At 42.5% G+C, this 16,217-nt stretch overlaps 1 protein-coding gene across 3 annotated transcripts in view; it reads left to right on the top strand.

Moving 5' to 3' along the window:
• SRGAP1 (SLIT-ROBO Rho GTPase activating protein 1) overlaps positions 1-11,995 on the top strand; it is a 257,927-nt gene extending 245,932 nt beyond the window's left edge. For all 3 annotated transcript variants that reach the window (XM_045789676.2, XM_045789675.2, XM_087869002.1), the window contains exons 19-22: positions 3,221-3,401; positions 4,904-5,038; positions 5,163-5,502; positions 9,163-11,995. In XM_045789676.2, the coding sequence (XP_045645632.1) occupies positions 3,221-3,401; positions 4,904-5,038; positions 5,163-5,502; positions 9,163-9,540 (1,034 nt within the window). In that variant the 3' untranslated portion in view covers positions 9,541-11,995. The remainder of the gene's footprint in view (positions 1-3,220; positions 3,402-4,903; positions 5,039-5,162; positions 5,503-9,162) is intronic.
• The last annotated feature ends 4,222 nt before the right edge of the window (positions 11,996-16,217 follow it).

The raw sequence follows: 16,217 nt of genomic DNA, 5'->3' as shown, positions 1-16,217 counted from the left end.
CATGTGACTCCATAGGAAAGGGTATGGTGCGTTGCCATGCCCTGAGATTGATTTGCTCTGCAATAAGTAGACTAAGATGTGTATAAGTAGCTTATTGATTGACACTTGACTGTAAAATGACTCCCACGGGAGTAGAAAGAGTCAAAATAATGAAATTGCTCAGAATTACTAGTTGATATAGAATTACCAATAAAAATGTACTTCTGATTCATTGGGTCATTCTTTCATAATCTCCCCACATTTGAATTAAATAAGCAGAGTCTGATAATCCTGTTGCTAGTTGTTTCAACAAATAAACAGAGATAACAAGTATAGAGTGTATGATTATGAAATTATGATAAAATACATATGTATCTGTTAAATTATCTTAAATAGTCCTTGGCCAGCACTGACAATGTATGACTGAATGTCTAGTAAATGTCTAAAGAACATTAATGGTTCTTTCTTCATCTCCCTTTGACAAGTATGTAGACTGCACACTATGTTATGGGCTGGTATCTTCCCATTTTTTTTCAGTAAAATGAAATTCAAATTACACGAGCATGTTGACATAGGAATTTGCGAATTACATGTCCGGAAGTTCTTTTTAACAAATAGGCATGTCTTCTTTCCTCCCCATGGATATGTTTATTCATGTCCCCTGTACCGTGGACATGTTTATTTCTGTTCCCCAAGGAGAACTAGGGTTAAAAAAATTGGCATCTTCATCTCTGATCAACCAGAATTTATTCTTTATCTGCAATTTTAAAACAAACTGTAAAGTCAGTCTCTTTGAATATAAAGTTATAGTCCCTCCTCTATAAAGCAGATTTGTAGATATTTAATAAAGCTGCTATTCATATTGTTTTAATAAAGAATGTAATTTTAGGGACACCTGGGTGGCACAGTTGGTTAAGCGTCTGACCTGGTTTCAGCTCAGATCATGATTTCAGGGTCATGAGCTCCATCGCCACGTGGGCTCCACGCTCAGTGCAGAGTCTGCTTGAGATTCTCTCTCCCTCTCTCTTTGCCCCTCCCCCCATACACTCTCGTTTGCACGCTCTCTCTCTCAAATAAATAAATCTTTTAAAAATATATATATAATTTTAGGAGGGAATACTAGAGTGGTAACATGTGATCTGAAAGTTATGGTCAGTTGTTAAAGGACTTAAGCTACTGTTTTAAAATTATTTTTGCACCTACTTTGCTAAGAAGTATACTTCATGTAGATTATAGTATTTAAATGTAAAGCTGAAATTCACATAGGCCCTTCATATAAGGTAAACCCTAAGCTTTTTCAGTGTGTTTTGTTGATTTTTATGCTTGTGCTTTACATGGCCCAGAGAATGTTTGAATTTATCAAGTCAGAAAGAAGCCTAGCTGGCTGTCCAGTGATTTCTTATGCAGTCCTTCCATATAAGATATTAAACATGTTTCAAGAATCTTTGGGGAAAAATAAACTGTCTTAAATGGGAAGGTTCGTTACCAAGCAAAATAGAAGACAATTTCCTGAGAAAATATTTGACAGATAGGTTTTAATCTATTATGTGTGTATAAATGCTAGAGTTTTTTTTTTTAGTATTTTTTATTATATTATGTTAGTCACCATACAGTGCATCCCTGGTTTTTGGTGTAAAGTTCGATGATTCATTAGTTGCGTATAACACCCAGTGCACCATGCCCTCCCCACCACCCATCACCAGCCTATCCCATTCCGCCACCCCCCTCCCCTCTGAAGCCCTCAGTTTGTTTCTTAGAGTCCATAGTCTCTCAATTAAGCTAGAGTATTTAGAAACTAATACATGCCCAGTTTTTAGCAAATGAGACATTGCTCATTGCATAGATACATTTCTCTGAACATTTAGCACTTGTATTGGCCCTTTCTGTTTATTATTGATTAGAAGTTTACTCATCTATTGTAGATAGCAGGGATGAAGAGGAGAGGATGGTGAGAGACGGGAGGAAAGATCGAAAGGCTCAGAACTGAAGGGCTTTTTGCAAATAAGCTGAATCACAAAAAGCATCTTTTGTAGTTGTTTTGTATAGTTTGTCCTCTTCTTTGCCTTCAACCTTTGTGATCAGAACTAGATCAGGGCTTGAAATTCCAAATCTAGGCTCAGAGTTCAATATCTTTTTTTTATTATTTTTATTTTGAGGTCATTGTGGGTTCACATGCAGTTGTAAGAAATCCTACAACTTCCTCCATGGTAAATTTCCCTCCATGGTAAAAATCGTATATAACTGCAGCATAATATCACAGCCAGGAAACTGACATTGACACAACCCATCCGCCATATTCACGTTTCACCCGTTTCACGTGCACTCAGCTGTGTGTGCAAACGTTTACTTGGTCACATACAGTTTCATCTTCAGGGTCCCTCGTGCTCCCCTTTTATAGCCATGATTTCTTCCCAACCTCTGGCAACCATTAATCTGTTCTCCATCTTGATTATTATGTCATTTCAAGCATGCTATATAAATGGCATCATACAGTATGTAACCTTTTGAGATTGTTTTTTTTCACTTACCATAATCCCCTTGAATATCTTTTGACCTCTGAATAATATAATTTTTGAATCTGGTCTTTTAATTTGGGTACAGGACAGTCTAAGTTGTGCTTGTTTCATAGGTAACTAGAATTTATTACTGATCCTAGAGAAAACAAAATTATCTTTACTGTCGGTGGTAGTTGGAAGATTTGATAGTGCCGGAAAAGTACATGAAGAAATTAAATGTACTCAAATAGTATTTAATGTGCTGGTTTTTGTAAACTTGATTTTTCTTTAAATAAGCAAATAAAGCATAAACTTCCTAGTGTTCTGGTATAGTGATTTTTCCATGTTATCCATGGTTATTAACATGTTACAAGGGAACTCCATCATTGTCAAAATAATATTGGAACTACTCTGGAGGATATTACAATCCAAGGAAAGATCTCATATATCATGTTGCAAAGTTTAAAATATTTTTTATTAGACTGTCATTCTATCGCTGGTAAAAGGCTGTGGAAATTAAGATCCAATGTTCCATTTTTCTTCGCATGAAAAACTGATGACAGCAAGAGAATGTTTTTCTGTATCTCTCTTAACAGCCCCCATTGAGGACTTGTTTATTACCTTGTTCGCTCTGGATGTTGAAATGGCCTTGTTTATTTCTAAGGCCTCCTAGAGAACTTTCATGCAGTGTTTCATGCTTACCTCACAACTCTGTCCCTCATCATCTTCTGGTGTGTTCTTTGTAGAATGTGAGCCAATAGAAGCGATAGCCAAGTTTGACTACGTGGGGCGATCCGCCAGAGAACTGTCCTTCAAGAAGGGGGCCTCCCTGCTGCTGTATCACCGCGCGTCTGAGGACTGGTGGGAAGGCAGGCACAACGGCATCGACGGGCTCGTGCCGCACCAGTACATCGTGGTGCAGGATATGTGAGTAGTGACGGCTCCCGCTGCGGGGGGGGGGGGGGGGGGGGGGCTCCCGCCGGAAGACTCCAGCCACTGTTCCTAAACTGACCTTGGTCTTTCGAGAAAAGAGCAGAAGGGATTACAGAGCCCAAACCTCAGAGCTGGGCACTGTTCTTTGCCTTGGGTACTTCTGGGCCAGTAGGTTTTTGTTTCCCAAACTCCACCATCGGATTCGGAGCAAGGGCTAGTGAGAGATGCCCTGTGAGGCTTTCAGGCTCTTAGAAAAATCACCCATGTGGAGAATATCTTCAAGAGCTGTAGTAACACTGCTAGTTCCAAACCCAAGGGTACTCATCTCTTGCTGTGTGTCTACTGTTTCAGTTCCAGATTCCCCAGAGACAAGATACCTAATGTCTCAAGAGAATTCTCTTCAGGCTTCTTCTTTTTTTTTTTTTTTAATATTGCTGTAATTTAAACATATTTAAAAAGATGAGAAGATGGTCATAATACATTAAATGAAAGAAACAGTTTGCAAAATCATATACAATATAATCCCTATTTTGTGAATATAATATTTCACAGTGCAGCACTAATTTAAAAACATTTTTTCAGGGGCGCCTGGGTGGCACAGCGGTTAAGCGTCTGCCTTCAGCTCAGGGCGTGATCCTGGCGTTATGGGATCGAGCCCCACATCAGGCTCCCCTGCTATGAGCCTGCTTCTTCCTCTCCCACACCCCTGCTTGTGTTCCCTCTCTCGCTGGCTGTCTCTATCTCTGTCGAATAAATAAATAAAATCTTTAAAAAAAAAAAAAATTTTTTTTCAAGGAAAGGAGAAATATGCCGTAAAATATATACAGTGATTAAATGATTCAGCCTAACTTAAGAAAAAGAAAAAAAAATGTTAAAATGTGGATCTCAGAATCCAAGAAATATTATGTGTATATACAGAATATAGTCATAGCTATCTAAACTATATAAACATGTAAGTATCAAAGTATAAATACCGTACATATATATGCAGACGTCAGACATGTTTACCCAGGCATAAATACAAAGTAGAGAAGGATATTTTCTCAAATTCTAGCAGCAGTGGTGTCTGGCTTTTATATCATATCATGGGTGATTGTGATTTTGCTCTTTTTTGTGTATCTGAATCTTGCACTTTACCTGCAATGAAATTGTATATATATATTTTTTTTTTTTTAAGATTTTATTTATTTATTTGACAGAGAGAGACACAGTGAGAGAGGGAACACAAGCAGGGGGAGTGGGAGAGGGAAAAGCAGGCTTCCCGCCAAGCAGGGAGCCCAGTGCGGGTCTCGATCCCGGGACCCTGGGATCATGACCTGAGCTGAAGGCAGACGCTAACAACTGAGCCACCCAGGCACCCCGAAATTGTATATTTTTATTATGAAAAAAAGTCATGTTGATGAGAGAAGGACTCAAATATGTAAATGCCATCACTTATTTTTTTTGTTCCCATTCATCTTGCGAAAGACCCTCCCTCTTGATTCTCTTTGTTGCAGGGATGATACGTTTTCAGACACTCTGAGCCAAAAAGCTGACAGTGAGGCCAGCAGTGGGCCAGTGACTGAGGACAAGTCTTCATCCAAGGACATGAACTCCCCAACAGACCGTCACCCTGACGGCTATCTAGCCAGGTGGGTGGAGTCTGACAATCAGCACTTTTCCAAGCACTTTGACGGGCCACAGGACCCGCAGCGTCGCAGAATTACCTGGTGTGATAAGCTCTCCTATTTTCTCTCTCTTTTTGTGTATTTCTAGACAAAGAAAAAGAGGAGAGCCACCCCCTCCAGTAAGACGTCCTGGCAGGACCAGTGATGGCCATTGCCCCCTGCACCCCCCACATGCTCTTTCCAACTCCTCAGTGGACCTGGGGTCCCCAAGCCTGGGCAGTCACCCCCGGGGCCTGCTGCAGAACCGTGGCTTTAACAATGACAGTCCAGAGAGGAGGCGCCGACCAGGCCATGGCAGCCTGACCAATATCAGCCGGCATGACTCCCTCAAGAAGATTGACAGTCCTCCTATTAGAAGGTCCACATCGTCAGGGCAATACACAGGCTTCAATGACCACAAGCCGTTGGACCCAGAGACAATCGCTCAGGTAGGATGCCTGGAATGAAATGGCACCTGCTGTGAACCTGGGGTGTGATGAAGGAGGGGTGCAGGACTTCTGTTTGTAGTCATGCTCTTTGTAGAGAACCAACTGAAAACAGAAAAGAAATTAACCCATTCTTTAAGGCCTAAGGGTCTTTTTAGAAGAACGATTTGTGACTGGAATGGCCCAAGTGATTACGTTCATATTGATTTAAATGGAGACATGGCAGAAGTGTAGGACCTGGGGCATTCAAACACATCATTGCTAAATAGCCAGGAAAAGTCTGAAAAAAAATAATAATGGGGAAGGACTAGCCCTACCAGATCCCAAAAGCATACTAAAGATAATAAAATAGACAAATTGATAGAAAGAATGGAGAGCCCAGAAACAGATAAATGTTAGTGTAGGAGAAACATGACCCTTTCAGCTTAGGAGAAATGCTGGATTAGTCCTTAAATAGTAGAAGTCATGGCTAGCTGTCTGAAGAACAGCACGTCTGGGTCCTCTGCCACTCTTCTCTTCCCACATTTAGAGCAGATGACTTTGTAGTTTTTTCTAATGATTAAAATTGACAAAGAAAAGGTAAGACAAGGTTGATTAATGGATTTTCCATCATTCTGCCGTTTTTCCTCTAGTTTTTTTCTTTTTCCAACATAGGCCATCAGAAAATATGGGTATCACCAGTGATGAAAGAGGTGACTAGATCTGGGTTTGCCATTTTAATCTAAAACTTCTTCCAGCTATCTGAAGCTTAAAAATGAGCTAAATCAATCAAGAGAGTGAATGAGAAATAAAACAAACATGGAGAACTATTAAAGATGGATTATTTTTAATAAAGAGTGTCCAAGGAGACCTGCACTGATGAGACAAATTTCCAAGCGATTTCCAGTGTCCCAACTAAAGAAAATTTTGGATATAAATTAGATTGTGAGGGGTTTAATGGGATTTTTAAAAATTAAACCAATTTTAAATGTATAACAGTTTCTCAGCAAAAATCAAAAAGGCTCGACCTTCTGGTTTTCTCTATTTGAAATACTATACAGGGCCCTTGTAGACCTGTATAGAACCAGTGAGATTTGATTACAGCTGAATTTTAACGATTTGAAAAATCCATAACGTCACTGCCTATAATAAGCAGGTGATCAGGATTTAGGTTAGAAAGATAGGGAATTAGGAGTTTAGAGGTGAGAAGGTATAACAATGCCTGTTTAACCCTTTTGCTTCTAGAACCAGGAAATCCTTTTTGTTTGTTTCTTTACTTTTGTTTCCAAGTAGGCTCCATGCCTAGCGTGGAGCCCAACACGAGGCTTGAACTCACGACTCTGAGATCAAGACCTGACCTGAGATCAAGGGTTGGATGCTTAACCAACTGAGCCACCCTAGGAAATCCTTTAATTGTGGGTCCTAAAAACAAAAACTCAACAGATAAACCAGGCTCTGCACAATCTCTGTGGGGCAAATACTTATTTAAAAAAAAAAAAATCCATATGTTTAGCATCAAATAGAAATCACATACGAAAATAATCACTTGAAAAGTGATGTCATCCTCCCAAAACGGCTTCCAGCTGTGTCTGTTATTTATCTTTCCATCTCTCATCTTCATATTTTCCCATGAGGACAAGAAAGCCTGCCATCGTGGTGTTCATACAAAAAACATGCAGATTCTCTTATTAAACAAATCAGTGGAATCCCTGATGGGGCTTTTTTAAAAACGACAGTATCCATATGTGATCCTTGTATCTTGGTTTATTCATTTAGCAAACCTTTATTGAGCACTTACTGTGTGCGAGGTCCTATGCTAGGCTTTGTAGAAGCAGAGTGAAACCATGAGCCAGCTGCTTCCTGAAGGTGCTTACAATCCTGGGAGGGAGCCGGATGTGGAAATCAGTTACCCTATGCAGCGCCGTGAGGGCAATGCTCCGGGTGAGTGACAGGAGCCGGGAATGTAGAGGAGAAGCCTGTCGGTCAGACCAGGGTGATGGTTCCTCACCCCTCCTGTCCCACACAGTACTCCACCTTGTGTGTGTGTGTGTGTGTGTGTGTGTGTGTGTGGTAAAACACATAATGTAAAATTTACCATCTTAACCATTTTTCACTGCACGGTTCAGTAAAGTATATTCACATTTTGTGAAACAGATCTCCAAACTTTTTCATCTCACAAAACTGAAACCCTAAAACCACTGAAGAACAACTTCCCTTTCTCCCCGCCCCACCCCCAGCCCCTGGCCACCACCGTTCTGCTTTCTACTGCTGTGAGTGTGACTACCTCATAGAAACGGAATCACATAGTATTTGTCTTTTTGTGACTGGCCCCTTATTTCACTTAACTTAATGTCTTCAAGGTTTATCCACATAGTAGCATGTGGCATTGCCCCCAAGGTGAATAATATTGCATTGATATATTTATCACGTTTTGCTTATCTATTCATCCATCAATGGAACACACCGTACCTTTTTGAAATGTGTATTTTGCAGTTCCCCCTTTACTGTCTGAAATAAATTGACAGATGAGATACCTAATTTGAAAAAACATATAAAGCTCTAAATATACAAAAATACAAGGAATTAAATATTAAAACAATTAAGCATTCTTCAGTTAATGCTTGACTCTGCTAGAAGACAAAGTAGTAAGATGCTTTCACCTGCATATATAATTACCATACATACAATTAAAAATGCATATTGATATAAGAGAGGGTAGGGTCAGGGCTCAGGTTTTCACCTACATCAATGTCTGAAGGACATTCAGAAGTTGAACAAGATGCAGGACAATTCATTGCATGTAAATTATCTGGGATACTGCAACAGATCTGGTGTGTGTGACCCCTGCCTACCAAATGCCAATAACGCCACCCCATTCTTGTGCCATTTAAAAATACACATGCAAAGGGGTGCGTGGAGGGCTCAGCTGAGCGACCGACTTGATTTCAGCTCAGGTCATGATCTCATGGGTAGTGAGATCGAGCCCCATGTCGGGCTCTACGCTCAGCAGGGAATCTTCTTGAGATTTTCTCTCTCTGACCTTCCCCCAACTCATGCTCACACTCTCTCTCTCTGTCTCTCAAATAAATAAATAAATCTTAAAAAAAAAAAAAAAGGAAGTAACCACACATGCAGCATATTACAAAAAATGCCTTCTATGGGGCAACACCGCTTCCACTGAGATCCCCTGGACAATAGCATCAGGAGAAGGCTTAAACTGAATTTTGAAGAACTGCTAGGAGTTAGCCATGCACATAATAAGTGCTCAAAATAATTTGTCAAATGAATGAAAGAAGCCTGCTTTTCATTCCCGTTGCCATCTATTTCTTGAGAAATTGTTGCAGTGTCTAAATTGGAAGCTATCTTGTAACCATAAGCTGGAATAGAATTCTGTACAGTAAATCAGCGTGTAAGGGAGAAAGCACAAGAAGGCTGCCTGGCACCTGAGGATGGCCGATGTTTGCTGGATGGCTCCATGCAGCATTGCATCTCGGTCTCCTGAACATGCAGGGTCAAAATAATTGTGTGAGACAGCGTGACGTGTATACATTCTACAGACGGCGAAGGTAAAACATTACTGCTTTTGCTGGCCCGTCTGCTTTGAAATGAAGTGTAAGGGTCTCTGTACATTAGTACTAATCACCGGTCCATTCTGCCTCTCTCTCTCTGGTTATTCTTCAACAGGATATTGAGGAGACGATGAACACTGCTTTGAATGAACTCCGAGAACTGGAGAGACAGAGTACCGCAAAGCATGCCCCCGACGTGGTGCTGGATACCTTAGAACAAGTGAAGAACGCTCCCACCCCCGCCACCTCCACGGAGTCTCTCAGTCCTTTGCACAACGTCGCCCTCAGGAGCTCGGAGCCACAGATTCGACGGAGCACCAGCTCCTCCAGTGACACAATGAGTACTTTCAAGCCTATGGTGGCGCCCAGAATGGGTGTGCAGCTGAAGCCCCCAGCCCTGCGGCCCAAACCTGCTGTTCTTCCAAAAACAAACCCTACCGTAGGACCCGCCCCACCTTCCCAAGGTCCAACAGACAAGTCCTGCACAATGTGAAGACCAGCGGGGCAAGGTCATCTGGGGTGGTGATTTTAAAAGAAACGGATCAGTGACAAAAGTCGGTGATCCATAACTTTCCTTAGTTTTGTGCTTATAACTGGAGATTTTTGGCTTTTCTATGTTCTCGAATGTAATGTCTGAGACTAGCTAAATTAACACGGGCATTTGTATTTTGTAATTTTTTTTTAATAACTGGACATATCTTATGTCATTTTAAAGACAACAGAAACACTTAGATTTACTTGAAAATCCAATGCTGCACCATTTGTAATGAAGGCAACACCGCTCCGCTCTCTGCGTGGTCTAGTGCTTTGGGTTTAGTGTAGCCCGAGTGAGTCAGAAACGCCTGGATCCGAAGGCACAAGAATCTGAGTTCCAGGCTTGTCCTAACACCAGTGTTGGTCTGTGGCACTTGGGGTAATGGCCGAAGGGCGCTGACGGCATCGTGTGGCAGCTGACCGTGAGCACCTCAGACTCCGTGCAGTGGGACGTTCCCGGGGGGCTTGCAGCCCACGGCCTGAATGAGCTGGATGGTTGCTTCTTTCCTAAGAGTCGTTTCCCTTGGGTCCAGGTTAAAAGCTCAGAGGAAGGGGGGTCAGAACCCCCGCAGTTACTGCTCGAGCTGAACCTAGGAAAGGAGAGAGAGAGAATCCTCCAGAGCTCTCGGTGTGACTCCTTCCACAAGCCTGATCAGGTCCCCGAAGATTCCCAAGTCCATCCCCCGCGTTCACAAAGGACTAGAACAGTCTAATTGTAAAGGCTTCCTGGTTACACGACTCCACAGACTCCTCCAGAGATCTGTTGTGACTAACTGCCTAGGGAATAGCTCTAGCTCCCCTGCGCCGCCATGTTCTCCCCCTGGAAACGGAGCGCGCTCAGCCTTCCCTTCTGGCTGCATGACCTCGGGTCCTTCAAACATGCTGCACAGGCCCAAGGAACCCGAGCGGAATCCCCAGCTCTGCTCTCCATTCGTCTCTGAGCCCGCCCAGAACCGGCTACGGTACCGCAGGACGCGCCTTGCTGGCCGGGGGGAGGGGCACCTGCCGGTTCCAGGACGACTGCCTTCCATTTTGGCACCCTGGAGCCGTTACTTTTTCCCTTTTTTTCCTTTTTTTTTTTTTTTCACGTGGCCTCCACAGAACTCAGATAGTCAGGTGAGCTCTGTGAGGACCCTCTTTCTCTGACATCTAGCGCAAAGAGTTTTCTCTATGTTTTCCCTCCGTCTTAAAAAGTTGCTTTGAATTTGGTTGTTTTTCTTAAGGTACAAATCAGCACTCCCACCAGCAGCAGCTTATGTCATCCTATCGACTCTGTCACTGAACTTACTGAGGAAGAGACTTTTTTTTTTATTTAAAGAAAAATGGATGGCCCAGACCAACCCCTCTCGACCACTATTGATTTCCTTCCACTGGCCTGCCCATCTGCGAGTGACAAAGTATGGACTTGAATCTGTTAACCCACCGGCGAATGCCTCCTGCAGGAAAGAATGAGGATCTGTACTCAAAATCAAGATCATTACTGTCACCTCTCCCTAGTTTGCCAGTCTAATCATTCTAATGCAGAGAGAAAATAAATTAATGAGGTAGGGTTACCTTTCAAAGTCACACTTCTGGTTGCTAGCCAGTGGCCTAATTTCACAAATGGATTGAATGGAGAATTTTTTTTCAAGTATTTCCAGGTATGGTTAGCTTTTAAATCTTTGAATTTTCTGAAGCATCCTCTTTGCCCATTTTGAAAACGATGCCCAGCTCAGCGTCTTGTCCGGCCCCTCACCATTTCTCTTGAGCTTTAGTGGTCCCTCAGCAACTCGAGACACCATGGAGACTCAGCCAGGATTGAGCTCTCAGTAGCACCAACCCTTTCAAACCATCTTCCCAAATTCCTAGGAAATTCAGACCTTCCTGAATAACCTCCCAGTTCTTTCCAGATTCCGCTTTGACCTCTAATTCTCTGTTGCTATATGGAGAAACAGAAACAGAGAATAAAAATGGAAATAATGGAGGGGGGAGGGGAGACTTTAAATATTTTAGAAATTGAAATAAAAAGGATTTCTTTAAAGCTATTTTCCATCTTTGATAGGAGAGTAAGGTGTGAACAGAGGGCATCAGAAGGGCAGAGGCATGTTGAATTCATTATGGGGAGAGGAGCTGTCTTTTACAAGTTTTAACTTAGACCTTGCTCCTGCAAGTTTGTGTCTTCAGGCTTCTCTCTGGTAATCCTGCCCAGTGTCTCCTCTCTTCAGTGTTTACGCCTCTGATGAAATGAGGGTTGGCTTTCCAGCCCCCAAATTAGGATTCTGCTGCTGTCAGGAGCAGAGGACGTGCTGGTCTAGAGCCTCAGGGGCTGCGCCTTCTTGCAGGAAACTTCTGATGCTCTCCCAGCACTCCCTTGGGTGTGTCTGTCTCTTTTCTCCCTCTACCCCTGGTGACACCCTGAAGCCTTTTTTTTTTTTCCTATCATCTCCCGCCCCCCGCCCAGTTCCCAAGGAAGGATGTGACCTCACAGTGAGTAAGGACTCACCTTTTCTTACTTTGTTTTAGTAAGAGTCTTCAGATTCCAGGGATAAGACAAGGTGGCCACTTCCCAAAGGATCCAGAATGACACCCTGTAAGCTCATTAGAACCTGCTGCAGCTGGAGGCTTCCCCGGCACGTGCCTTCCCTGCAGCCACAGGTGTAGTGCAGGGGGGGAGGGAAGGTGCGAGGGACGGGCGGAAAGGAAAGGATCCGGAGATGTCATGCCCCAGTTTCAAGGATCATATTATTCTTCATGCCCAGTTTGGGAAGGGTCATTTTGATGATGGGCAAAGGATGGCTTTCCAGAGATTACCAGACTGCACTTACACAAGAATATATATTCACAGCTGATACAGCTGCTCATGAACCATCTACAGAACTCACTGAGGGAGGCTCACCAAGGTGACCTTTTGGTTTGGGTCAGGGTGTTGGGAGAGGATCGTTAGGAGAGAAAGAAAGGTGCTTAGTACAGATTTTCTGATGAGTGTTCTGTAAATTATTTGAACCAGTCTAGTGGCCCTTTGCAGAGCTCTATATTCATGTTCAGGGTCAACGCTATCATTCAACAGTTTTGCACATTTTCATGCAATGTAATTTGACTTTGGTGCTCCTTGAGCCATCCATAGAATAATTTATAGCTGGGTCCCACTTAATCTACTGCAGTGAGCACGAACAGCCCTCAGTGGATAGAGAGAGCAGGTCACATTGTATCAGTCAAGAGTTTTCTTTGTACTTTTGCCATTCCCAAAATGGCCTTATAATTAAGGAAAAGATACAAGTGGGAAGGTTAGTGGTCTCCTCAGCTTTGGGAATGACACGGGGTCTACAAAATGAAGAAACTTTAATATGATAATTATAGCCTCTAAAATTTAAAGAGCCCACACTGTATGTTAACTAACTGGAATTTAAATAAACTTTAAAAAAATAAATAAAGAGCCCAGAGGTCTGTTAAGGATTTAGAAGACTTCAGATTTGGGATCACATTCATTTTATTCCACAGTAGTGAGAGGCCACGACTGCAGGAAAAGCACTTGGGACTGAGTCTCGCTCTGAGTTACCCACCACTGAGGCCGCAGCGTGGAGCGACTTAGAGGTAAAGACTCACCCGTGTGTACACTAGAGCTCCCCACTCCAGACCGTCCCCTGAGCTGAAAACCCAGCCTCCAGCCGGCCTGGGGTGTCAGGCTGGGTGCAGGGTGACTTTGGCACCCCTCCGTTCAGATCAGAATAACAAACTGGAAATCGAGCTTTCACTTACCCTAGTATACTTCCTTTAAAAACATAAATAATCTATGTGGTATAATCGAGATGGGTACCTGTATCTTTAAATTACATAGGGACTTTTGTATGTTTAAATAATTGTACTGGGTTCCATAATGCTTATCTTAGAAACTGTTTAGTAAAAGAAAATATATAAACCGTGCATTTGTGAATGCCCCCTTTAGAGCATTCATCCAAGTTCGATGTGTAGTGTGATGGTTATTCTAGACGTTTAAAGTATAGTGAGTGGCTGTGTAACAGGAGAGACTGCTATTTACCTACGGACTCAAGGGCGGCTCCTGCCCAGTAATTAAATCAGTATTGTCCTTGTCTGTCGGTTTGATCAATTACAGTACTGGTAGCTTCCCGCTTGTGACTGTTACCTAATTGTGTCGATGTACATCTGTAGTATGTACACGTGAAAGTGCCTTTCTATTTTAGAGGAGTTTTAGCCTTGCTTTTTACTGTCGCCCTGTCCACCCGCCCCACCCCGCTCCTGCTCCCCACCCCAATTCCTACTGCCCACTTGAGTGGAAACTTTGGCGTTCCCCCTGCTTCTCCGTGCCCCTTCCTGTGCCTCGGTGCTCAGTATCGTCTGTCTTGCATCCTTGTCGGTCATCAGACTGTCTCGTTTTGCTGGTAGCCGTGACTGTGCCTTTCCCACCCGCAGTGTCCCCGCGTCCCCCCTCCCGCTCTGAGCTGCTGCCGCCCACGTGTGTCGCCTGTGCTCTGTCCTGCCTCTGTTACAGTCCCTCGGCTCTGAGGCGGAAATAGGGGGGATGCTTTTACAGTTCTGGAAGAAAAGAAATGTTTTGTTAATCTGTTGTGACAATGCACTTTTATGTATAGTACTGTACATTTTGGCATGTACCATTCCAGGCTTCAGTATACAGTCAGGTCTGTTCTTCACGGTGTATCTTTATAATAAATAAGATAGTTCTGACTGCCTTTGTCTTCTTCCAATATGGTGTGATTCTCGGTAATGGGTTTTTTTTTATTCCTTTCCTTTCTTTTTCTAATCACTGTTAACCGCCGCCCCTCCCCCCAGAGAGCTGAGTTGCATTAGATGGTGGGAAACTACGTTTGCTTGTTTTTTTTAACGTTTTTATTTCACTTGCATTTTTATTTGTGAACTTGAAAATGAGACTTCATGCACAGGGCCTTGATCATGAAGCTGGAGATTTTCAGAGGACGATTTGGAGACCCCTGTGTAGTAAGGGAGAGGGATTGGGAGAAGGCAAGCAAGCCTCCTAAACACTCCCCATATTGAAATCTTTCCTGAAATGGATTCTTCGGCATAGTAAACCTTGTCAAGCTGATCTTTGGTTTCATTTGAATACACCGAAATGCAATCCTTAGGTATAGACTATGTTTAGAATTCCCCATGTATTGATATTTTTTTCTTCAAACATTAAAAAAAAAACAACTAACTCTTGAGGTCTATCAATACGTAATAAATAGTTTTGTAAAAACTATCAGCAATGTGCTGGATTGAATATTGATAAGAGATGTGGAATTTTTTTAAATGACACATAAGTCAAGAGGAAAGAACTTTTTATTGGAGTGTAAGATACAAACAGGAAAGTACACAAATCATTAGTGTAAGAGTTTTCACAGAGTAACACTCTATTGTATCCACCACCCAGCTCAAGAAACAGCACAGTATCAGCATCCCAGAAGCTCGGCTTGTGCCTCTCCAGAGTTAACATCCTCACGAATAACACCATGGTTTGGTTTTGCCTATAGTTTTAACTTTCTAGAAATGGCCTCCTAACTTGTAGATTTTCTGTCTGGCTCCTTCTGTTGAAATTAGTGTTTGTGAGAATCATCCATGTTGTTACATGCAAGTAGTTTCTTCCGTTTTGACTGGTATATAGAATTCTGTTACATGAATATGCTCGGTGTTTATTTTGTATTTCCTGATTAAACTTTGGGTATTGTTTGCAGAAATCCTTAAATATGGACAAATGAATGGGGGAAAAAACCACCTGTTAAAGGAAACATTTTCCTAAAACATGATGGAATGATGTTGAACGAAGTCATTGACTGGAAGGCTTACCTGAAGGCAGGTAGAACCATTTTAGGACCAGAGTTGGATTTAGAGGCTGCCCCACAGGAATGAATGAGCAAGTCAGAATATAGGATTGCTCTGGGAAACACCCCATTGCCCTGCCTCTCCCGCAGATCCAAAGACCTCAGCCTGCCTCCACTCTCCGTGTGCGCCTACTTGCTCACATCCCTCGCTCCAGAATTAGAGTCCCATGTGGGCGTGTCTAGTTGTCAGCTCCCTCTGTTCATATACCAGCACCCTGTAAGAACATTAGCAAGGCAGAGAAGGAATTTTCTTTTTTTTTAATTTTTTTTTATTTTAATGTTTTTTTATTATGTTAGTCACCATACAGTACATCCCTGGTTTCTGATGTAAAGTTCGATGATTCATTAGTTGCGTATAACACCCAGTGCACCATGCAATACGTGCCCTCCTTACTACCCATCACCAGCCTATCCCATTCCCCCACCGCCCTCCCCTCTGAGGCCCTCAGTTTGTTTCTCATAGTAGAGAAGGAATTTTCTGGCTTCTACCTTGGGTAGTTTGGATTCCTAACATTGAAAATTCCCCAAGCTTAATCTAAAGTGCCAAAACGGTCCTGGAAAGCCAAAAACAATGCAAATTCCATTCTACTAGCCATATGTCTCCATTTCGATTTTGGAAAATATGGTCAATATACCTTTGAAATAATCCTGGTGAGGCTCCTTCTTCTTAAGTAGCCTTTTGTCTGTTTCTGTGTAGTAGATGGAAAACCTGCCTTCTATAATTAAAAATAGAACAGTCATTTTATCAAGGTTAGTCCTCAGCAAAAGAAGCTGGAGAGCTAGGACTGGGCTAGATATCAAAATG

Source organism: Ursus americanus, chromosome 17 (assembly GCF_024610735.1).
Source record: "Ursus americanus isolate L20-20 chromosome 17, mUrsAme1.1.p, whole genome shotgun sequence".
Classification (NCBI taxonomy): domain Eukaryota; kingdom Metazoa; phylum Chordata; class Mammalia; order Carnivora; family Ursidae; genus Ursus; species Ursus americanus.
The sequence above is the reverse complement of the archived record's forward strand: the minus strand, read 5'-3'. Positions and strand labels throughout refer to the sequence as shown.